General features: G+C 44.7%; 1 protein-coding gene and 1 long non-coding RNA gene across 5 annotated transcripts; both read left to right on the top strand.

The window, feature by feature from the left end:
- The first annotated feature begins 5,245 nt into the window (after window positions 1–5,245).
- LOC135562719 (uncharacterized) lies at window positions 5,246–6,182 on the top strand. Its single transcript, XR_010460071.1, has 3 exons — window positions 5,246–5,347; window positions 5,682–5,777; window positions 5,898–6,182. It is a non-coding gene; the product is annotated as an uncharacterized LOC135562719 (long non-coding RNA).
- A 224-nt stretch (window positions 6,183–6,406) lies between these two features.
- LOC115101784 (uncharacterized) lies at window positions 6,407–10,361 on the top strand. 4 transcript variants are annotated; one of them, XM_029621257.2, is made up of 4 exons: window positions 6,407–8,253; window positions 8,389–8,493; window positions 9,328–9,422; window positions 10,243–10,361. In XM_029621257.2, exons 1-4 carry the CDS (start codon window positions 6,426–6,428, stop codon window positions 10,273–10,275), a joined length of 2,061 nt encoding a protein of 686 aa, XP_029477117.2. In that variant the 5' UTR covers window positions 6,407–6,425; the 3' UTR covers window positions 10,276–10,361. The 4 variants fall into 4 exon arrangements, with proteins under 4 accessions (XP_029477117.2, XP_029477115.2, XP_029477116.2 ...); XM_029621255.2 differs by having other exon boundaries at window positions 9,328–9,434; XM_029621256.2 differs by having other exon boundaries at window positions 9,324–9,422.
- Window positions 10,362–24,693: the final 14,332 nt, after the last annotated feature.

Raw genomic sequence — 24,693 nt, 5'->3', positions numbered from 1 at the left:
TTTAGCAGACGCTCTTACCCAGAGTGACTTACAGGAGCAATTAGGGTTAAGTGCCTTGCTCAAGGGCACATCGACAGAGATAACCTCAATGGCGCTACCCATGCTGTCATTGATGCTATGGTGGCACAGACACACAGATGAGTTCATCTATCTATCTCTATGGCCATAACCTTATTCTCAAAGAGAGATCAGGGGAGCCAAAATGGCTTGGTTAGTAGAAACGTCGTAAAGCTGATGCCGCAATGCATTTTTGTAGTTTTGGGGCCACCTTGTGGTGAAAATGACTAATTGCCTAATTTGACTGTCAGCTCACAGTTCGTTACACCCTAATCGGAGTGGGATGCGCGTGCTGCAATGCCCCACGCACCGTAGGTGATACATCTGATGGGGAGGGTGAGTAAATGGGTAAGTTTTATTTTGCTCTCGTTTGATATACGGTCTCAGTTTTTCCTGACCATCACGTTCACGGTTAGGTTTGTTTGTCTTTATTAATTTTTAGTCACCGCATTTTCATGTGTTTAACGCCAATGTAATGGCATATACTGTACCTATATTTATTGTTGTTCATGGCTGCAGTCAGATTGTTGCCTTATTGGAAGGCTTAGCCTCTGCAGCTAAGCTTCTACACTGACTTGGGACCACAATGTAATGATGTGTGTAGGTTAACTGACGTTTTAACTTTTAGTTTCCTCTTTACAGTAGAATTGTGGTGTATAATATCCTGTGCTGTCTTTCTGCCCCTGACAAAGCAAAGGAAGGTGATTTATTTATTCGCCAACTCAGTTTGATGAATTGAAACATTACTCATTGATTCTTTGTGATGGATGAAGTGTCAAGTGAATCAACTACTGTATTTTCTCACTTGTTTCAAATATGAATACTCCTTCACACTCAATGGGAGTTGGGCAACCACACCATATAATTAATCACACAAGACCATTTTTCTATGTTCAACCACCAACTCAACCATTTTATAATATGTGTCAATGGAACATCATTCCATATGGTCGTCTCCCATCAGGTACAATGGCTACTTTTTCTTAAAAAATCTTTGTCAATTCATTTGTGTCATGTAATTTTCTAATACAATTCTAATATTTTCTCTCTTTCTATTTCCAGCTATGCCTTAAGGGCGTCCATATATGGCTCCATATGCCGTACCTGGGGTATGTGGCTCCACAGGCGCCGACACAGCCTGTCGACTACAGTAGGATGTTTAACCCCCACATCTCCTCTGCGACCTATGACGTCCAGTTCTGTCACCACTTCCAGCAGCAGGCCTGTGTTGGGTGAGAGAACACTTGTTCTGAGGTTCAAACTTATCCCAACCTCAGACGAACGTGTCTTCCCCTAGGACGACCGTGTCTTCCCCGATCGTGTCTTCCCCTGGAACGACCGTGTCTTCCCCTGGGACGACCGTGTCTTCCCCTGGAACGACCGTGTCTTCCCCTGGGACGATTGTGTCTTCCCCTGGGACGACCGTGTCTTCCCCTGGGACGACCGTGTCTTCCCCTGGGACGACCGTGTCTTCCCCTGGGACGACCGTGTCTTCCCCTGGGACGACCGTGTCTTCCCCTGGGACGACCGTGTCTTCCCCTGGGACGACCGTGTCTTCCCCTGGAACCACCGTGTCTTCCCCTGGGACGACTGTGTCTTCCCCTGGAACCACCGTGTCTTCCCCTGGAACGACCGTGTCTTCCCCTGGAACCACCGTGTCTTCCCCTGGAACGACCGTGTCTTCCCCTGGAACCACCGTGTCTTCCCCTGGGACCACCGTGTCTTCCCCTGGGACGACCGTGTCTTCCCCTGGGAAGACCGCGTCTTCCCCTGGGACGACCGCGTCTTCCCCTGGGACGACCGCGTCTTCCCCTGGGACGACCGCGTCTTCCCCTGGGACGACCGCGTCTTCCCCTGGGACGACCGCGTCTTCCCCTGGGACGACCGCGTCTTCCCCTGGGACGACCGCGTCTTCCCCTGGGACGACCGTGTCTTCCCCTGGGACGACCGTATCTTCCCCTGGGACGACTGTGGCCAAAGAACCCAGTAGGAGCTGGAGCCGAGGCCTCTGCCACAGAGACAGCCCCAACAGGGTAGTATGAGGTCGAGGGCCCAGCAGCGTATTCAATGACTCCACTAGTACAGTGGTGGGCTATAATGCAGAGTCCAGCCAGAGCTGCCTGGAGGAGCTGGCCAAGCAATACCACTCTGAGAAGCTCCACCTGAATACTGAAGAACCTTGGATAGTGGGACAGGCCAGAGAACAGAGGATCCTCCAGAGGATGTAAAACATGACTGTGGGGCCTTGACTAGGAGCCTTGACTAGGAGCCTTGACTAGGAGCCTTGACGAGGGGCCTTGACTAGGGGCCTTGACTAGGAGCCTTGACTAGGGGCCTTGACTAGGGGCCTTGACTAGGAGCCTTGACTAGGAGCCTTGACGAGGGGCCTTGACTAGGGGCCTTGACTAGGAGCCTTGACGAGGGGCCTTGACTATGAGCCTTGACTAGGGGCCTTGACTAGGGGCCTTGACTAGGAGCCTTGACGAGGGGCCTTGACTAGGGGCCTTGACTAGGAGCCTTGACTAGGGGCCTTGACTATGAGCCTTGACGAGGGGCCTTGACTAGGGGCCTTGACTAGGAGCCTTGACTAGGAGCCTTGACTAGGGGCCTTGACTAGGGGCCTTGACTAGGGGCCTTGACTAGGAGCCTTGACTAGGAGCCTTGACTAGGAGCCTTGACTAGGAGCCTTGACTAGGAGCCTTGACTAGGGGCCTTGACTAGGGGCCTTGACTAGGACTCTTGACTAGGGGCCTTGACTAGGAGCCTTGACTAGGGGCCTTGACTAGGGGCCTTGACTAGGAGCCTTGACTAGGAGCCTTGACTATGAGCCTTGACTAGGGGCCTTGACTAGGGGCCTTGACTAGGAGCCTTGACTAGGAGCCTTGACTAGGGGCCTTGACTAGGGGCCTTGACTAGGGGCCTTGACTAGGGGCCTTGACTAGGGGCCTTGACTAGGAGTCTTGACTAGGGGCCTTGACTAGGGGCCTTGACTAGGAGCCTTGACTAGGGGCCTTGACTAGGGGCCTTGACTAGGGGCCTTGACTAGGACTCTTGACTAGGGGCCTTGACTAGGAGCCTTGACTAGGGGCCTTGACTAGGGGCCTTGACTAGGAGCCTTGACTAGGAGCCTTGACTATGAGCCTTGACTAGGAGCCTTGACTAGGGGCCTTGACTAGGAGCCTTGACTAGGAGCCTTGACTAGGAGACTTGACTAGGGGCCTTGACTAGGGGCCTTGACTAGGGGCCTTGACTAGGGGCCTTGACTAGGGGCCTTGACTAGGAGTCTTGACTAGGAGCCTTGATCTGAATTGGGCTTTACATGACCACCACTCACTTGACTGTCTGGCTCAGTGACAAGGTTCTGATTCCATCCCATTCTGCTGAGCTGAAGGACCCTGTTTAAAATCTGCTGTGAGGACCACAATGAAGTCATGTGTCATGAAGAGCAGGAGCAGTTTGGGGAAACCCTGACCTAATATATAAATTCACTTGCACTATGAAATGCACACAAAGCACATTGTAATAAATTAAAACACTCGTAATGTTTGAATAAGTGTTACAAAAATAATATCTAAGGCAGCAGTTCAACAACTTGCTGTACAGTAGATGCCTGTATTTCCAGTGCTTGATTGTAGCCTTGATAGACGCTGTGCATTGATCCTAATCACAGCCTGGGCTGCAGCCTAACCGGACTGTACTGTGACACTAACCCCATTTTTAATTTTAATTTTATTTATTTAACCAGGTAGGCTAGTTGAGAACAAGTTCTCATTTGCAACTGCGACCTGGCCAAGATAAAGCATAGCAGTGTGAACAGACAACACAGAGTTACACATGGAGTAAACAATTAACAAGTCAATAACACAGTAGAAAAAAAAGAGTCTTTATACATTGTGTGCAAAAGGCATGAGGAGGTAGGCGAATAATTACAATTTTGCAGATTAACACTGGAGTGATAAATGATCAGATGGTCATGTACAGGTAGAGATACTGGTGTGCAAAGAAGCAGAAAAGTAAATAAATATAAACTAAATATAAACAGTATGGGGATGAGGTAGGTAAAATTGGGTGGGCTATTTACCGATAGGGGTAAATAGTTGACCAGCAGACCAAACGACCTGGGCCCAGTCTACTCTACAGCATTTCAACTCCTCTTACAGTGTCAGTGTATTGTTCACTGAGGGTTGAAGCCCAGGCAATACAATTATAAAGCAGTGGAAATGCAATTTCTTGGTGAGAGGAGATGTTTGGCTTCAAGTGCCAGTCGAGGTTTACATGTCTCGTTTTGTTACTGTGTAGATATTTTGAACATCGCTGTGTAATGTGAACAAACATCTCTACTTGCCTGCACAGTGTTGCCAATAAAACCTCACACTTTTAAAACCTGTTTTTTCATTTACACGAAAGAGTACAGGGATGCATTCATCAACATGGATAATAGATTGATGCTTCAGTAGTTTCATGAAAGCTGTGGTTAGTGTTCTACAGATTGGATCAGTAATTGAAACGTGTTAGGCCCAGCATAATTAGTCTTGCAATCTAGGTTGTATGAATACTTCAAGATAATAGATAATCACATGCATTCTTTATTCTGACATTAAATGAAGACTTTTATGAGGAAAAATGTTGCATGTCTTCCAGTAACTTGAACACACCCCTGAAGTTTCACCTTCATTTTGGGAGAATAGAGACAGTAAACTACAAAATAACTACAAAATAACATATCAGGCTTGTTATTGAATGACTCACAGCTTTAATCACATTTTTTGGCGGATTAGGAAGAGCTGCTCAAATGCATGACCTAATTTAGTTTGGAGGGGCGTACTGTAGAGGCAATACTCTTAAGTGTCGTAAAGATATGTAACATTTAGATTAAGAAGAGATCAGTGCTTGACTTGGGTAAGGAGGTCACAGGAGCTGAGTACTGGCACCTCACATGTTTTAATACTGGAGCTCCTGTTCCTCTTGTAGATTATTAGCTATGTATTGTGGAGCTCTTGCACCTAAATATAAACAGTACCGGCACCTGTTCTAGTCCAAGTCAAGCACTGGAAGAGGTTACTAAAATGGGATGAGGGTTGACTTTTGATGTGTGCTTGTTTTTTCAGAATGCACTAGAATGACTGAATCAGCGTGGAAGTAAAACTGTCGTTTCCCGAGACATCCCAGGAACTGTTTTTCAAACTGAAACCACACCTTTGGTAATCATCAATTTAAGGCCAGGTGTGTCTGGCTCACACTTTTAATCAGTTTGTTGTGAGGCAAGTCAAGTTGATCTATTGTTCTGGTGGTGAGCAGGTCATTTCTTACATTTGTGTGCTCTGTATTGCAGTTATTTTCTTATTCAGGGTCATTATATTTAATTGATGGTGTCGCCATTTGTAAGATGCACTTATTTTTCAATGGAATTATTTAATGACCTGAATTCACTTAATCACCTTGTTGGTACTGATGGGCAAACAAAGCTTCCTGAAGTGTTGAGGCTTTCCATCTAATTGTGTTATACTGTAGGTTCATTACTCAAGGCTTTGATCAACAAAGTGTAGACTTGTGGCACATTTATAGTTGTCCCACACACCATAGTGCATTCAATGCGTAGCCTTTTTGTCTTCTACCGAAACCAGTACAGGACCAATCGGGTTGTTTGATGAAACAAAGCTTCAGATGTCAATGATCATGTGCTTCTGAAAGTGATACAGGCATCGGCACACTGCTTTGAGGTAAACTGCTTAGCGATTTCGACACACCTCAGCGCTCTGTGACATCACTAATTGTTAGACTGTTCATTGATATAAAAAGAAAAGCATTTCCTTTTACTTTCCATCTGTTTCTTTCCTTAGTTTAGGTATGGCAGCAACACAATTTGAAAATGGACCACATGTGGCAGCGGGGCACATTGGGCCACACCAGCCAGTTCCTCAGCCCAACCCTGGCACATGGCACCCAGTGCATGGACCCGAAGGATCAGGGCCCCATCTAACCGATCATCAGCCCCATCCTCATGTGCACCAGTCTCGACCCTACTTCTATGTGCAGCCCCCTCCTCCTCTCCCCCTCTACCACTACCAGTGGCCCATGCCCTACAACCCCTGCTCTGGATTTCCAGGAATGGCTAAGTTTAAATGTTATTCTTACCCAGTAGTATAAATGCTGTATAATGTCCAGTCTGGCGGTATGAAGTAATATTCATGATCAGTAAACCACATTTTTGTTCTGATCTACTACATGTATTGTACAGCTCAAAATGTATACCTCCATAATTTGAGGAACCCCATGCTTTTCAGCTGTCATTTAAAAAAAAATGTATTCAATACAATTCAAAGATCCAATGACACTCATTCCTTCTAATTTTGTATTTAGGTTACGGTATGCCGGAAATGGTTATGCCACCTTTCCTTCCCCACCCATACATGGAGGTTCCAGGTTATGTTCTTCCTCATTCCCAGCTGCACCCTGCAGAATACAGACAATACCAATTCCGTCCTGCTGCCATGGCCTACCAGAACAACAGCAGGATGTCCAGCACGTTTTACCACAACGCCACACCCATAGAGATGGTCAACTCTGAAGTACAGACTGAACCACCACCTGAAGTGGTGAAGGATGGTCCCCCCTTGGCTAGACTACTGGCTAGGTCAGACTTTGGAAGAGGCACCAACTCTACCACCCCCTCATCTCTAAGCTCCAAAGCAGAGAAACAGAGCTGCCCAGAAGAAGAACCTAATTCCCCCATTGCCTCCAAAACTGGATTCCAGGGGATACTGAGGAGCCAGGGTACTGGCAAAGACCCACCTGCAGGAACAAAGACCATCCACTCACGTAGCATCTCTATAGAGTGGATGACACAGAATGGACTGATGGTGCCAGAAGATGTGGCACAAGAGTTGTCTGAAAAAGTGTCAGATGATCATCCTAATCAAAGCCAGATGTCCTTTTATAGTCAGGTACCCAAAAAGTTGAATGAGTCCGTATGGTCAGTGCAGTCTTTGGCCCCGTATGTCCCCTCCAAAGAGTTGCTTATGGAGAACGGCATTGTGGTGACTGAGAAAGAAGCAGATCCTTCCAACGTCAGTCAAGACCTCGCAGCCAGTCAAGTCATAGCTATAACAGAGAGGAGGAGAAGTCTGAGGTTTTCGCTGACTTTAGAAAATGTGAAAGAGGCAGAGAACATGGCTGATGTGAATACTTCTTCATGCCAAGAGTCCTTCCATTATAGCCAAATACAGCAAAAGGCTAATGCGTCTGTTTGGTCAGTGCAGTCTTTGGCGCCGTATGTCCCCTCCACAGAGTGGCTGATACAGAATGGGCTTTTGGATCATGAAGTGTCGACTGTGATAGAATCGGATGCTAATGTCAGTCGAGGCCACACAGCTAGTCAACTGTTGGCTATAACCGAGAGAAGTCAAAGGTTGTCCCTGTCATCGGTAGACACACTTCCCCCTTATGTTCCCTTTTCCTGTTTGCCGGCCGACATGGGAAAAATGTACTACAGAAAGCATCAACTAGGCACTGCAGAGCATAAGCAAGTTTTCAGCACGCCAATGGATAAATTCATCCCATCAAAGAGGCTGAACTCTGAAGCTCTTCCCAGGAGGAAAAGGCAGCTCAAACTTAGCCACAACCTACACATGGAGCTTGTGGAAAAAGGTTATCCTACAAGCCAAAGTGCAATGATCCCAAGTGTTGAAGGATCTTTGAATAGCACTCAAGGGTCATTGAAACCCAAGGCTCAACGTAGCCCAAATCAGAAGGCTCTGAAAGTTACAGAGCCCAGGGTCCTGAGCCCTCCCTGCTCTCCAGATGACCCTGAACCATATTCCTCCAAATGCCTAGCAGGAGACAAAGCACCTGGCTGCAGTTGTACAGGTCGCTGCAACCAGAAAATGGAGGCGGAGGTGATGGAACCTGCCAACCAGACTGGGCCTATTGTACCCAGTCGACAGGACTGCGAGCAGATTGCAGTTAGGATGCCAACGGCTCCCTCATCAAACGGACACTTTAAGACGTGTGGTCTGATGTGTTCAAAGCTACAGGAGAGGAACTGCTACTGTGAGGCGCCGAAGCCAAACGGAGTGAGTTTCAGAAAGCGCCACACAGGCAGACCGAATAAGGGAAATGTGGCCAAGATGGCCGCCGATCTCATCAAGCCTCAGGCACAGCAGCGTCTCATTCCACAGAATCAGAGACGACAGATGGGTAAAGAGGGCATCCCATACTTTTTGATAATTCCTAAACTTGGTCTAAGTTAGTCTGCTTTGATATATTCTTACACAAATGCACACTGAAACAATGCTGTAAAATGACACTTTATATAGTATCTTTCTCCTGCAGATTCCAGGGGAGCAAACAAGGCCATGCCTGATCATGTAACTTGTGATAATGGATATGGGCTGAACTACTCAAAGAAACGGGGACGATGGCAGAATAGACCACAGGGTATGTATACTGAACAAAAATACAAATGTAACATATAAAGTGCTGGTCCCATGTTTCAGGTCCTGAAATAGAAGATCCCAGACGCACAAAAAGCTTTTCTATCAATTTTTGTGCACAAATTTGTTTACGTCCCTGTTAGTGAGCATTTCTCTTTTGCCAAGATGATCCATCCGCCTGAAGGGTGTGGCAAATCAAGAAGCTCATTAAACATCATGACCATTACACAGGTGCACCTTGCACTGGGGACAAAAGGCCACTTTAAAATGTGCAGTTTTGTCACACAACACAATGGCACAGATGCAATTGGCATGCTGACTGCAGACATGTCCACCAGAGCTGTTGCCAGAGAATTGAATGTTCATTTCTCTACCATAAGCAGTCTCAATGTTGTTTTAGAGAATTTGGCAGTACTTCTGACCGGCCTCACAACCGCAGACCCACTCCACCCCAGGACCCCACATTCGGCTTTTTCACCTGCGGGATTGTCTGAGACCAGCTACCCGGACAGCTGATGAAACTGAGGATTATTTCTGTATATCATTTTTGGGGGAATACCCATTCTGATTGACTGGGCCTGTCTCACCAGTGGGTGGGCCTATGCCCACCGTGGCTGTGCCCCTGCCCAGTCATGTGAAATCCAAATATTAGGGTCTAATGAATATATTTCAATTTACGGATCTCCTTATATGAACCGTAACTCACTAAAATCATTGTTGCGTTTTTATATTTTTTGTTCAGTATAATGTTAGTCAATCTACTGACTATTTTCCACGGTATTGTTACTGTTTTCAATGCTGAATACCTGATGGTGTTACTGGTTTCTTCACCAGACAGAGCACAGACTAACCCATCAAACAAGCCTTTTGGACAGCAGAACACCCAGAGGAATGGTGACGAAGAACCCTGGACTGGGTATTATGGCAGATCTGGTAAAACAAGAGGCAAGGATAACAACCTTGATGGATGATTTATGGTTTAGACTGATACGGATGCGTTCTATGAACGGCCAGTCACGCCATTCTGTCTGTTTCATAAAGTAAGGTTAAATTGTCAATCAGCAGTTGAAACAATAGCAAAGTGTTTTCCCTGCCCCCGTTTCTGTAAAAACTGAAGTATGAGGCTGGAGAATTGTAACCACTCAAATTCATAGACCGATCTATGGATGCAAGGACTGACAATCTGATATCATTAGTTTTAAACATGTTTTGAGACTACACATTGTTTCCATTTACTCTTACAAACATTGGAGTAAAACAAGCTTATAGTTTTGGTTCTGATGGGGTACGACAGTCCACATGAGGCATGTATAAGTTATATTTTTCCAGAATCAATAGGTACATATAATTAATTTTTAAGTACAAAAATGTATGTAGCAACTGTAGATTACCCCTTTTTAAAGGGGAAATTGTTAATTGCCAAATTCATTTTTAGACATACAAATTAAATACATGTATCTATTGATTGTACCTCGTTCAGAACCAGAAATATAAGGTTGATTTACTCCAATGTTTGTAAAAGTAAATGGAAACAAACACTGTATAGTCTCAAAACATGATTAAAACTAATATTTATATCATGGATTGTCAGTGCTTGCATCAATAGCTCTGTATGAACTTAAGTTGTTACATTTCTTCAGCCTCAGCTTTCTACCTACAGAGGCCGGGTTAGCTTCAATTAACATTCCAAGATGAAGCCCTGTGCTGAAGTTATTTTGAATTGTTATTTATTAACGCTGTGTTTTCTCTACAGGAGCAAATGGAAGAAACCCAAGGTACTGACTGACCAGAGACTGTCAACAAATGGCAATGAAGACCTTTTTAATAACCCTATTTATAGGCCTATCTAAAATAAAGTTTTTTTTCCCTCCAAATTAACTCCTTGAGTTTTGAAGTGGTGGAGGAATTTGAAATGAAAAGTAGAAAATGTTCATGAAATGGGTCTTATTGATTAGTAAGGGAATTTGGACTCGTCATGACTGCTGAACTCTATAAAGACTTCACAAAAGCAAGATTTATTCACTATCGATTGCAAAAAGCACAGCATATTCATTGTCAAGGAGTCTCAAGTGAAAGATGAATTTAGATACTCCAAAAAGTAGCCTAACCAACACTCTTACTGATAGGGCTGTGAAGTTGCCTACCCACCATGTGGTTGGTAAGCGTGGCTAACTTCAGACGGGACAATGTTTCGACTGCACATAGGAGATCGAGGGTCTGTGTTTAACTTGAGCAAAACAAGCAGGCTACTACAAGAATCAGCACTGGTGGAAAATGAGACCGCATTCGACCCCAGTACTTTTCAATCTGTTTACCAGAAATCTTAAGTTCACTTCATACAAACAAATGTTTTGAAACGGAAAAGGAAGCTGACGTTTCTTATTGGACAAGTTGACCTAGTATCTCCCACAATTTCATCCTGTTTGCCTCTGTGTAGTGAATTACAACCCTGTCTCCCCCCATGCTTGCTACAGCAGTCAGTGGTCTGTCTCCTAGCTACAGCCTACAGAGTCATCAACCACGCCTCTCAACAACTTATTCTTTGGTTGCACCAGCACCTCGTTGAACCTGTTATTTGACTCTCCACTTAAGTTTCTTTCTTTGATAATGCGGCTCTTTCTGCCTGCTTTGTTGCCTGCCTCAACGAAACCTAACCCCAATCATACTGCTAAACTTATGCCTAAACCTAACTTTTATTTTTCAGCTGAAAGACTAAGGTATGCCCGGAGCTTACGCATAATGTTGCACAATGATTTAAGTCAAGTCAACAGATAGAATTACGCACATTTCGATCTGACTATACGTGTCTTGCGAGGGCTGGCTTTAGCTAATTTGGATCCACCTACAAAACATGTACATGTGGGCTCATTACCTCCGGTTTACAACCTGGTGATACGGCTTCTGTCTGTAATGCACTTAGTTCGATCTGGAGCCATTGGATGGGCTGACGGTGAGTAAGACAATGGCCATTATTCTGATGAGCTACTGAAGGTCACTTGGCTAAGCAGCCTGGCAAGGCACACGTTAGCTGAATTATCAGGAGCTAGCATCATGGCTACCTAGCTAACATGAGCTGTAAGCTAGCTAGTGACAAAAGTCTATGAAGACGTGGATAGGTGAAATGTCAACACAGCTGGGATTCGTAGTTGTTTCTGGAGACATGTTATGCACAGCAGTGCTACAGTAACATTAGCAGCAAGAGTAGGCCTATGGGTCACTAACACGTTTGGCTAGCTATCGTAGTTAACTGCGGTGGAGTAAATCCATAAGTTCATGTATAGCTCAGTGAGTAAATCACTGCTCTACCAGTACTAACGCTACTGCATCCCCTTTGTTAACAAACACAAAGCTGTCTCAAACCACAACGTGTCTCTACAGTAATAAACCTAGCTGTCAAAGGGAATTTGTGCTTGCTGGCCATTGATATAAAAACGTGCTAAGGAAAGTTGTAAGGGCAAAACAATTGTTTTAATTAGCTAGCTTGCTTTCAAAGATGAGCGATTGGGTGTTTTGACTAGCTTGTGAAATTAGTTCATCCCTCAATTTTGCACTGTTGAGCAGAGTAAAGTGTTGTAATGTTGTAGTTGCCTATATGCCATTTTCTTTTAGGCTACCCTTCCCAGCCCCCCTCTGCTCTGCATGGCCACAGAAGTGAAATCATGGCCAGACTGACACCTTCAAGTTCATAACATTTTGAGATGTTTTATATATGGGCTACGTCTCAATCCGCATCCGACTATATCGCCTTCTCAAAAGTGGCAGAGCTACAGCGCTGTTTGTCAGTCCAGGAGACATCCTGAAAATCTATCTTCTCACGAAAATGGTTTGGCCTTCAAAAGGAGAGTCTCTCACGAACATGCTGTTCTCAGTTTTGCCCTACGACCCCCACAGCGACAGGGGACTCGTCTGAAGTCGGTAATACTGATGTGGCGACTTTTGTCTGTAGCGTCTGAACCGTTTTGGCTACGGACTAATATGACCCTAATGTAGAAAGGGGAGACTCTCACAAACATGATGTTCTCAGTTTTTCTCTATGACACTCACACGTGTCACGGGACATGTCTAAAGGCAACCTATACAAATGAATCAAATCAAATCAAATGGAGATAGTTTTGCAGCAACATAAATAAGGGGTTAAATATGTCCCACCATTCCCCCCCTCCCCTGATCTCTCTTATCTCCTAGATAGGACAGTCACTTCAAAACCTTATTCCTTGTGATTTTTTTTGACTGTCTTTTGCCATTTATGAATGTTATTCTGTGCATTTTATATGGGCTATTGTAGTGAAGGCCAAATTCAATATTTCCTAAAATAACTAGAGTTCCTAAAATTCTCAATCAAATATCTGAATGATCCATGGCATGGCCTTAAAACAGTTACATATTTCAGCTTAGAATGATCAACAACTAACTTGACATAGCTTGAAGAATTTTAAAAAGAATGATGTGCAAATATGGTACAATCCAGGTGTGCAAAAGCGCTTAGATTTACTCAGAAACACTCAGCTGTAATTGCTGCCAAAGGTGATTCTAACATGCATTGACTCAGGGGTGTACATACTTATGTATTCAAGATATGTTTTTATTTTTCATATACTTTTGTGTATATCTAGTGCATGTGAACACCCTTCAAATTAGTGGATTCGGCTATATCAGCCACACCCGTTGTTGACCGGTGTATAAAATCGAGCACACAGCCATGCAATCTAAACAGACAATGTCAGTAGAATGGCCTTACTAAGGAGCTCAATGGCTGAGCAGCCGCAAACAAGCCTAAGATCACCATGCGCAATGCCAAGCGTCAGCTGGAGTGGTGTAAAGATCACGCCATTGGACTCTGGAGCAGTGGAAATGCGTTTACCATCTGGCAGTCTGACAGACGAATCTGGGTTTGGCGGATGCCAGGGAAACGGTACCTGCCTGAATGCATAGTGTCAAGTTTGGTGGAGGAGGAATAATGGTCTGGGGCTGTTGTTCATAGTTCTGGCTAGGCCCCTTAGTGCCAGACAAGGGAAATGTTAATGCTTCCTATTTCAGCATGACAATGCCCCTTTGCACAAAGTGAGGACCATACAGAAATGGTTTGTCAAGATCGGTGTAGAATAACTTGACTGGCTCAACCCAATCGAACACCTTTGGGATGAACTGAAATTCATTAATCGCCTGACTTCACTAATGCTCTTGTATCCTGTCCCACGAGGATTCAGCGTGGTTGACCAGGTGTCCTTGAACATCTGTGATGCATACAAATCCATCCCTAGCCCCCACTTCAGCCAATCAGATCACGTCTCTCTGTTCCTACTCTACGCCTACAAGCAGCAACTCGAGGGAGCCACCAACACAGAGCATAATGAAGAGTACGACAGAGGAGGCAGACTCAATGTTGCATGATTGTTTTGAAAATACTGATTGGAATATGCTCAAAGATCCATCCACCCAGGACAAATCCATCAACATTGAGGAATAAGCAGCGTCAGTCACAGGCTTCATTAGGAAATGTGTTGTTGTCGCCACAACAATCTGGATATAGCCCAACCACAATATCCATACAATGCTGAGAGTGGCGCTTGCAAGGCAAATCAAATTTGATTGGTCACATACACATGGTTAGCAGATGTTAATGCGAGTTAGCGAAATGCTTTTGCTTCTAATTCCAACAGTGCAGTAATATCTAACAAGTAATCCAACAATTCCCCAACAACTACTTAATACACACATCTAAAGGGGTGAACGAGAATATGTATATGGATGGCCGAGCGGCATAGGCAAGTTGCAGTAGATGGTATAAAATACAGTATATACATGTGATATGAGTAATGTAAGATATGTAAACATTAAAGTGGCATTGTTTAAAGTGACTAGTGATCAATTTATTAGTGTCCAGTGATTGGGTCTCAAAACAGTGTATATATATATATATATATGTGATATGAATAATGTAAGATATGTAACATTATTAAAGTCACATTATTTAAAGTGACTAGTGATCCATTTATTAAAGTGTTCAGTGATTGGTTCTCAGTGTAGGCAGCAGCCTCACAGAGTTAGTGATGGCTATTTAACAGTCTGATGGCCTTGAGATTGAAAAACAGCTTCTATCTCTCGGTCCCAGCTTTGACGCACCTGTACTGACCTCACCTTCTGGATGATAGCGGTGTGAATAGGCAGTGGCTCGGGTGGTTGTTGTCCTTGATGATCTTTTTGGCCTTCCTGTGAAATCGGGTGTTGTAGGTGTCATGGAGGGCAGGTAGTTTGCCCCCGGTGATGTGTTGTGCAGACCGCGCCAACCTCTGGAGAGCCTTGCAGTTGAGGGAGGTGCAGTTGCCATACTAGGCGGGGATACAGCCCAACAGGATGCTCTCGATTGTGCATCTGTAAAAGTTTGTCAGGGTTTTGGTTGACAGGCCAAATTTCCTCAGCCTCCTGAGGTTGAAGAGGCACTGTTGCGACTTCTTCACCATACTGTCTGTGTGGGTGGACCATTTCAGTTTGTCTGTGATGTGTACGCCGAGGAAGTTAAAACCTTCCACCTCCACTACTGTCCCTTCGATGTGGATAGAGGGGTGCTCAATCTGCTGTTTTCTACAGTCCACAATCATCTCCTTTGTTATGTTGATGTTGAGTGAGAGTTTGTTTCCTGACACCACACAACGAGTGCCCTCACCTCCTCCCTGTAGGTGATCAAGCTCACTACTGTTGTGTCATCTGCAAACTTGATGATTGAGTTGGAGGCGTGCATGGCCACGCAGTTGTGGATGAACAGGGAGTACAGGAGAGGGCTGAGCACACACCCTTGTGGGGCCCCAGTGTTGAGGGTCAGTGAAGTGGAGATGTTGTTTCCTACCTTCACCACCTGGGGGTGGCCCGGCCCGTAAGAATGTCCAGGACCCAGTTGCACAAGCAGGGCCTCCAGCTTGATGATGAGCTTGGAGGGTACTATGGTGTTGAATGCTGAGCTGTAGTCAATGAACAGCATTCTTACATGGGTATTATTTTTATCCAGATGGGATAGGGCAGTGTGATGGATATTGCGTCATCTGTGGACCTGTTGGTGCGGTATGCAGTGAATTGGGTCTAGTGTGGCCAGTAAGGTGGCGGTGATATGATCCTTGACGAGCCTCTCAAAGCACTTCATGATGACAGATGTGACTGCTACGGGGTGGTAATCATTTCGTTCAGTTATCTTTGCCTTCTTCTTCTTGGGTACACAAACAATGGTAGCCATCTTGAAGCATGTGGGGACAACAGACTGGGTTAGGGAGCGATTAAATATGTCTGTAAACACACCAGCCAGCTGGTCTGCGCATGCGCTGAGGATGCAGCTAGGGATGACGTCTGGGCCAGCAGTCTTGCGAGGGTTGACAAGTTTAAATGTTTTACTCACGTCAGCCACTGAGAAGGAGAGGGGGGGCTGCAGTCTTTGTTAGCGATCCGCGACCTTGGCACTGTATTATCCTCAAAGCGGGCAAAGAAGGTGTTTAGTTTATCTGGAAGCGTGACATCGGTATCCGTGATGTGGCTGTTTTTGTAGTCCATGATTTCCTGTAGACCCTGCCACATATGTCTCATGTCTGAGCTGTTGAATTGCGACTCCACCTTGTCTCTGTCCCGGCATTTTGCTTGTTTGATTTTCTTGCGGAGAGAATAACTACACGGTTTATATTCAGCCATATCTCCAGAACTCTTTCCATGGTTAAATGCGGTGGATTGCGCTTTCAATTTTACGCAAATGGCACCATCCATCCACGGTTTCTGGTTAGGGTAGGTTTTAATGGTCACAGTGGGTACGACGTCTCCAATGCACTTATTTATAAACGCACTCACCGAGTCAGCGTGTAGGTCAATATAGTCCTCTGAGGCTGATCAGAACATATTCGCGGCTTCCGATTGGTCAGACCGGTGTTGAATGGTTCTCGTCCCCGGTACATCCTGTTTGAGTTCCTGCCTATAAGCCGGGATGAGCAAAATGGCGTCGTGCTCAGATTTGATGAAGGGAGGGTGGGGTGTGCTTTGTATGCATCGCGGAAGTTAGAGTAGCTAGCAGTGGTCGAGAGTATTAGTTCTACATGTCGTGCAAACAATATACTGATAAAATTTAGGTAGCATTGTTCTCAAATTTGCATACGAGCAGGTACGAGCTCCCAAAAACCATTAGGCATGCAAAAAGACAATGGACTCAAACTTGAATTGATGTTCAACAACTCCGACTCATCATGTGGCAAGGACAACAGACTATCACAGACTACAAAAGCAAATCCAGCTGTGCAGTGCCCACCGAAGTCTCCCTCCCAGGCGTTCCAAACACATTCTATGCTCACTTCGAGGCAGACATTACAGAGCCAGCCAGGAAGACTCTCGCTGCTCCGGACAACCAGGTGCTTTCACACACTGACTCTGACGTGAGGAAAACTCAAATGAGTGAATACTCACAATGTCGGCGGCCAGATGGCACAATGCTGCCGGCCGCATCATCAGAGTGTGTTCTGACCAGCTGGCAGGCGTCTTCTCAGACATCTTCAACCTGTCCCAGGCTGAAGTCCCCACCTGCTATAAGGAAACCAACACCATCACAGTGCCCAAGAAAAACAAGGTCAATCAATGAATCACATATTTTTTAAGCTCTATTTACATCAGCAGATGTCACAAAGTGCTTATACAGAAACCCAGCCTAAATCCCACAAGAGCAAACAATGCAGATGTAGAAGAACGGTGGCTACGACGAACTCCATAGAAAGGCAAGAACCTAGGAAGCAACCTAGAGAGGAACCAGGCTCTGAGGGGTCCCCTTCTGGCTGTTCCCGGTGGAGACTATAAGAGTACATTAAGGCCAGATTCATTGTTCAAGATGTTCATAAATGACCAGCAGGGTCACATAATCAGTGGTTATAGTGGGTACAACTTATCAGCACCTCAGGATTAAATGTCAGTTGGCTTTTCATAGCCGAACATTCAGAGGTCGAGACAGCCGATGTAGTAGAAAGAGCGAGGGAGAGAGAGGGTCAAAACAGCAGGTCCAGGTTAAGGTACCACGTCCGATGAAGAGGTCAGGGTTCCATAGCCGCAGACAGAACAGCAGAAACAAGAGCAGCAGCACAACCAGTTGGATTGGGGACATGGACAGCCAGGAGTCATCATCAAGCCAGGTAGGTCCTAGGGCTCAGGTCCTCCAGGAGGGGAGAAAACAAGAGACAGGAGAATTAGAGGGAGAATACTTAAGATCACACAGGACACCAGATAAGACAAGATAATTACACCCAAGAGGACAAACTGAGAGAAGACAGAGTATAGCCCACGATAATCTCCCCCCACCGCATGAGCCCGAGGAGGGCCCAAAACCGGACAGGACGATCACAACAGTGACTCAACCCACTCAAGTTGAGTATAACGAAAAAATCCTGGCAAGACGTGACACACTCCTCCTAGGGACAGCATGGGAAAGCACTAGCAAGCCAGTTACTCAGCCCCTGTAATAGGAACAAAATCCCAGTGGAGAGAGGGGACCCATCTAGGCAGAGACAAGGGTAGTTCGTCACTCCAGTCTGCGTCTCTCGCATGGATTGGCAGACTATTCCATAAAAATGTAGGTAAAGCCCTGCCTTCATCTGTTTGCTTAGAAATCTTCGGAACAACAAGGAGACCTGCATCTTGTGACTGTAGTGTACTTGTAGGTATGTTTGGCAGGACCAAATCGGAGGGATGTGTAGGAGCAAGTACATGTAATTATTTGTGGTTTAGCAGTAAAACCTTGAAATCAGCCCTAGCCTTAACAGGAAGCCAGTGGCTAGCATCGGACCTAGAACTAGCATCTCCGTTTTGTCCAAGTTTAAAAGTAAAGTAAATGCCGCCATCCATTTCCTTATGAAGCGAGGCGACCCTCCCTGTCCCCAGTCCAGCTCACTGGTCTTCATAGAGCTACAAGGCTAGTGGGTATAGTAAGATGGAGCTGACAGAGGGTCGCGTCGCTTCTAGTCCTTAGGAAACTATGCAGTATTTCATTTTTTTGGTATTATTTCTTATATTGATAGCCCAGAAAATCTGAATTGTTATTACATACAGCCGGGAAGAACTATTGCATATCAGAGTGACATCAACTTACCAGCACTAGGACCAGGTATATGACTTTCTCAAAGCGGATCCTTTGTTTGAACTATCCAAGGCATTCAAACTGATTCCAGAGGCTGACCCAAAACAACGTCGCCGCAGAAGAGTTAGACGGAGCGGCCTTCTGGTCAGACTTCGGAGGCGCGCACACCACCCACCGCTTCCGCGTATATTACTCGCTAATGTCCAGTCTCTAGATAACAAGGTAAACAACATTATGGCAAGGGTTGCTTTCCAGAGAGACTTCAGGGATTGTAACATACTCTGTTTCACGGAAACATGGCTGTCTGGAGACATACTGTCAGAGTCGGTACAGCCACCAGGGTTCTTTGTGCGTCGCTCCGACAGGAATAAACATCTCTGCGGGAAGAAGAAGGGTGGGGCTGTATGTTTCATGATTAACGACTCATGGTGTAACAACATACAGGAACTCAAGTAATTTTGTTCACCTGACCTAGAATTCCTCACAATCAAATCGTTGGTTATTGTCACAGCTGTGTATATCCCCCCTCAAACCGATACCACAACTGCCCTCAAGGAACTTCACTGGATTCTATGCAAACTGCTGTGGGGGTGCTTTGCTGCAGGAGGGACTGGTGCACTTCACAAAATAGATGGCATCATGAGAATAGAAAATTATGTGGATATATTGAAGCAACATCTCAAGACATCAGTCAGGAATTAAAGCTTGGTCGCAAATGGGTCTCCCAAATAGATAATGACCCCAAGCATACTTTCAAAGTTGTGGCAAAAAGGCTTAAGGACAACAAAGTGAAGGTATTGGAGTGGCCACCACAAATCCCTGACCTCAATCCTATAGAACAGAACTGAAAAAGCGTGTGCGAGCAAGAAAGCCTACAAACCTGACTCAGTTACATCAGCACTGTCAGGAGGAACGGGCCAAAATTCACTCAACTTATTGTGGGAAGCTTGTGGAAGTCTACCCAAAACGTTTGACCCAAGTTAAACAATTTAAAGGCAATGCTACCAAATACTAATTGAGTGTGTGTAAACTTCTGACCCACTGGGAATGTGATGAAAGAAATAAAAGCTGAAATAAATCATTCTCTCTACTATTATTCTGACATTTCACATTCTTAAAATAAAGTGGTGATCCTAACTGACCTAAGACAGGGATGTTTTACTGGGATTAAATGTCAGGAATTGTGAAAAACGCAGTTTAAATGTATTTGGCTAAGGTGTATGTAAACTTCCGACTTCAACTGTATGTAAGAATGCTGTTCATTGACTACAGCTCAGCTTTCAAAACCGCAGTACCCTCCAAGCTCATCATTAAGCTTGAGGCCCTGGGTCTCAAACCCGCTGCGATTGGGTCCTGGACTTCCTGACGGGTCGCCCTTAGGTGGTGAAGGTAGGAAACAACATCTCCACTTTGCTGATCCTCAACACTGGGGCCCCACAAGGGTGCGTGCTCAGCCCCCTCCTGTACTCCCTGTTCACCCATGACTGCGTGGCCATGCACGCCTCCAACTCGATCATCAAGTTTGCAGACGACAAAGGAGTAGTGGGCTTGATCACCAACAACAACGAGGAGGTGAGGGCACTTGTTGTGTGGTGTCAGGAAAACAACCTCTCACGTCAACAAAACAAAGGAGATGATTGTGGACTTCAGGAAACAGCAGAGGGAGCACCCTCCTATCCATATATAAGGGACAGCAGTGGAGAAGGTGTACATTTTTAAGTTCCTCGGCGGACACATCACAGACATACTGAAATGGTCCACCAACACAGACAGCGCCTCTTCAACCTCAGGAGGCTGAAGACATTTTACTTGTCACCTCAAACCCTGCCAAACTTTTACAGATGCACAATTGAGAGTATCCTGTCAGGCAGTATCACCGCCTGGTACTGCAACTGCACCGCCCACAACCACAGGGCTCTCCAGAGGGTGGCGCGGTCTGCACAATGCATGGGGCAAACTACCTGCCCTCCAGGACAACTACAGCACACGATGTCACAGGAAGGCCAAAAAGATAATCAAGGACAACAACCACCCGAGCCACTGCCTGTTCACCCCATTACCATCCAGGATGCAAGGTCAGCACAGGTGCATCAAGCAGGGACCGAGAGATTGAAAAACAGCTTCTATCTCAAGGCCATCAGACTGTTAAATAGCCATCACTAACACAGAGCGGCTGCTGCCTACATAGATTTGAAATCATTGGCCACTTTAACAAATGGATCACCATTCGCTTTATTAATGCCACTTTAATAATGATGTTTACATATCTTGCATTACTCATCCCATATGTACTGTATATACTGTATTTTATACCTATTGTATTTTATCTATTGCAGCATGCCTATGCTGCTCGGTCATTGTTCATCCATATATTTATATGTACACATTCTTAATCCATACCTTTACTTAGATTTGTGTGTACTAGGTAGTTGTTGTGGAATTGTTAGATTACTTGTTGATATTTCTACACTGTCGGAACTAGAAGCACAAGCATTTCAAAACACTCACAATAACATCTGCTAACCATGTGTATGTGACAAATAAAATGTTATTTTATTTTGTCAAACACAGGCTTCCAGGGTAGGCAATTTTGGGGCTTCACCATGTTTCATCAAAATGTACAGCTGTGTTGTCTGCATAGCAGTGACAGTTGACATTGTGTTTCTGAATGACATCATCACCGGGAAGCATATATAGTGAAAACAATAGTGGTCCTAAAACAGAACTTTGAGGAACACAAACTTACCATTGATTTGTCAGAGGACAAACCATCCACAGTGACTAATTGATATTTTTCTGACACACAAGATCTTAACCAAGCGAGAACTTGTCCATGTAGACCAATTAGTGTTTCCAATCTCTGCAATATAATGTGGTGATCGATGGTGTCAAAAGCGGCACCCTTGTACTTGATTGATGAATTAAGGTCACTAATTAATAAGGAACTCTAACCCCCCCCCTTCCCATAATTTGCTTTATAATGAACATTATCTTTTCGTCAAATAAGTTCATAAATACATCACTGCTGAAGTGAAGGCCAAACTCACTTGGGGAAGGCTGCTTTTTAGTTAGCTTTGCGACGGTATCAAAAATACATTTTGGATTGTTTTTATTTTCCTCAATCAGGTTGGAAAAGTTGGCTGATCGAGCAGCAGTGAGCCCTTTTCGATATTGCACGGTACCGCCTTTCCAAGCTAGTCAGAAAACTTCCAATTTGGCGGAGAGACATTTCAGTTCCATTCTTCTGAAAGTTTGCTTCAGGGCTCAGGCATTTTATGTATACCATGGAGCTAGTTTCTTATGACAAATGTTGTAGCGGTGTGACTGTCTAAAGTATTACACAAGGCTAAGTTTAGATCCTCAGTTAGGTGGTTAACTGAAGAGACCCTACAAAAACAATGAATGCCACGCACCAGCATCACCATGGACAGTTTCACCTACGGAACCACAGCTCTGGAGGTCTGTTTCTCAGCCATCAGCAGTCCCATGCTGCTTTCCGCATCTGTTGTAGACCCACTTAGAAACTAAAAGAATACGAACATAAAGTAAATGCCAGTAGAATATAATAAATATTTGATCAGTTGTGATGTGTGTGTAGCATGAATGTATATGTGTGTGTGCATGTGTGCTAAGGTGCGTAGAATCAGCAGGTTGTCAGTCCAGTTCAAGTGTTCAGCAGTCTGATGGCTTGTAGATAGAAACTGTCTCTGAGCCTGTTGGTATCAGACCTCATGCTCCAATACCGTCTGCCCGATGGTAAGGGGGAGAACAGCTGGGGTGTGTGGGGTCCTTGATGATGCTGTGTGATTCCTCAGGCATCCTCACTCACTCACTAACTAACTAATTATTATTATTCAGGAAAGTGAAATCTATGAGAGCTCTTCCGTGCAGCAAATTCTTCCTCTGAATCCAGCCGGGATGGATTGTGAACTCCGTCAGTCTCGAATGCAAACAGTACGTTCTGCAGGATCAACTCTGGAATGATTGCTTCTGTCTGAGTAGGAGTTTGACTTCCAAGGAGATAGGATCATTCTGTTCAATTTCGAGTGGCCTCGCCGCAAAGAAACTTGATCCACTGTCTGTTAGCAAGTCCTGTAATTTATAGGGATATTCACAGAGGGCGGGCTCTGATAGGCCGGACACGGTGTCATGACCACCCCATAGATTCTGAGAATTCAGCACATCCCTATTGACACAAACCGGAGATTTCTACAACATGTTCCTATTGTACAGAAAACAGTTAAACTGTCCCTAGGATGAAATACGTGGCCTGTAGATTAAAAACATGCTTGGGTAAAAGACACACTGTATATTCAATGTTACAGCAAATACACATTATATCCTTTTTAATGACAGAAAATGTGGATAAAAATGTTAAATTATGCTTCAAGTTATACTAACATGTAATGAGTCCTTTAATTTGATACACGGAACGTTATCGCACATTAAAACTTAAAACTAAAACTTGAACAGTGCGCTAACGTTCTTTGTTCAGCCAAGCAGCTAGCTAGCTAGCTATTTTGCTGCACATAGCTAGCATATCTTGCTGATATTAACAATGGTATCCAGCTGCAGCCTGTGACTAAGACCAGCCTGTCAATAAAACTACTATATACTAGCCAGGGTTAATCCCTACAACATACATGTGAACTCCTCCTTTTTTCCCTCCTCGATTCAATTCTTCCTTCCCTTGCTCTTTCCTTGCTCCCTTCCCTTATTTCCTTCTTTCCTAACTGTTTTTCCTTCCCTACCTCCATTTCCTTCCATCCTTTCCTAGCTTCCTTTCCTAATTGCCTAGCTTCCTTTCCTTCCCTACTTATATTTCCTCTCCTCCTTCCCCATCTCCTTACCTTTCCTAGTTCCTTTCCTCCTTTCTCTAGGTCCCATTTCCTAGATTCCTTTCCTTGCTTCCTTTCCTCTTTTCCTAGCTTAATTTCCTCCTATCCTTCCCTACTGCCCAGTCCTCGCTTCTCTCCTGAACTCCCTTTCCTTTCGTAGCTCCTTTTCACCTTTCCTAGCTCCTTTTATTTTTTCCTTTCCTAGCTTGCTTTTCTTTCTTAGCTTTCTTTCCTCTTTCCTAGCTTCCTTTTCCTCTGCTCCTTCCCTACCTCCCTTTTTTTACTTTACTAGCTTCCTTTCCTTTCTTACCTAGCACCCTTTCCTTCTTCCTTTAATTTCCTCCTTTTCTTTCCTAGATTAATTTCCTCCTTCCCTAGCTCCCTTTCTTGTCCGCCTTTCCTACAGTAGCTTCCTTTCCTCCTTTCCCAGGATTATCTCAGGCAGTAGAGAGGAAAGGGAGCTAGGAAAATAATTGGGATAAGGAACGGGAGATGAGGAAGCTAGCAAGGAAGAAAAAAAGGGAACGTGTAAAGGAATCTAAGAAAGAATGGAGTAAAGAAAATAACTTGAAGCTAGATTAGGAGTAAATGAGCTAGGAAAAGAAAGATAGATAGGAAAGGAGGAAAGGAAGCTAGGAAAGGAAAGGAAGCTATGAAAGCAGGCAAAAAAAGGTAGTGAGGATAGGAATATATGAAAGAAAAGGAGGAGTTCACATGTATATGGTGATTAACCACCAGTAGAGAGGAAATGAAGTTAGGAAAGGAATGAGAGCAGAGGAATGTAGGAAAAGAAAAAGAGCTAGGAAAAGAGTAATGGAAAGGGAGCAAAGAAAGGAATCTAGTATAAAAAAGTAGGATTTCACATGTACAGGTATTGGTTTTAATGACAGGCTAGGTTTAGTCACAGGCTGCTGTGGGGCTGCAGCTGGATGCATCTCAATATTTATCTGACAAGTCACAAATGGTACCTTGTTTCTGGTGCATATACAGTGCCTTGCGAAAGTATTCGGCCCCCTTGAACTTTGCGACCTTTTGCCAAATTTCAGGCTTCAAACATAAAGATATAATACTGTATTTTTTTGTGAAGAATCAACAACAAGTGGGACACAATCATGAAGTGGAACGACATTTATTGGATATTTCAAACTTTTTTAACAAATCAAAAACTGAAAAATTGGGCGTTTAAATTGTTTGACTTGGGTCAAACCTTTTGGTTAGCCTTCCACAAGCTTCCAACAATAAGTTGGGTGAATTTTGGCCCATTCCTCCTGACAGAGCTGGT

Source organism: Oncorhynchus nerka, linkage group LG20 (assembly GCF_034236695.1).
Source record: "Oncorhynchus nerka isolate Pitt River linkage group LG20, Oner_Uvic_2.0, whole genome shotgun sequence".
Classification (NCBI taxonomy): Eukaryota; Metazoa; Chordata; class Actinopteri; order Salmoniformes; family Salmonidae; genus Oncorhynchus; species Oncorhynchus nerka.
The sequence above is the reverse complement of the archived record's forward strand: the minus strand, read 5'-3'. Positions and strand labels throughout refer to the sequence as shown.

Bases quoted from the DNA above. Each gene is read 5' to 3' on its own strand.
- LOC115101784 (XM_029621255.2), top strand. From the start codon at position 6,426: ATGCCGGAAATGGTTATGCCACCTTTCCTTCCCCACCCATACATGGAG. The intron at 8,254-8,388 runs GTAAAGAGGGCA...TTTCTCCTGCAG, and splicing joins GAATCAGAGACGACAGATGG to ATTCCAGGGGAGCAAACAAG. The intron at 8,494-9,327 runs GTATGTATACTG...TTCACCAGACAG, and splicing joins ATGGCAGAATAGACCACAGG to AGCACAGACTAACCCATCAA.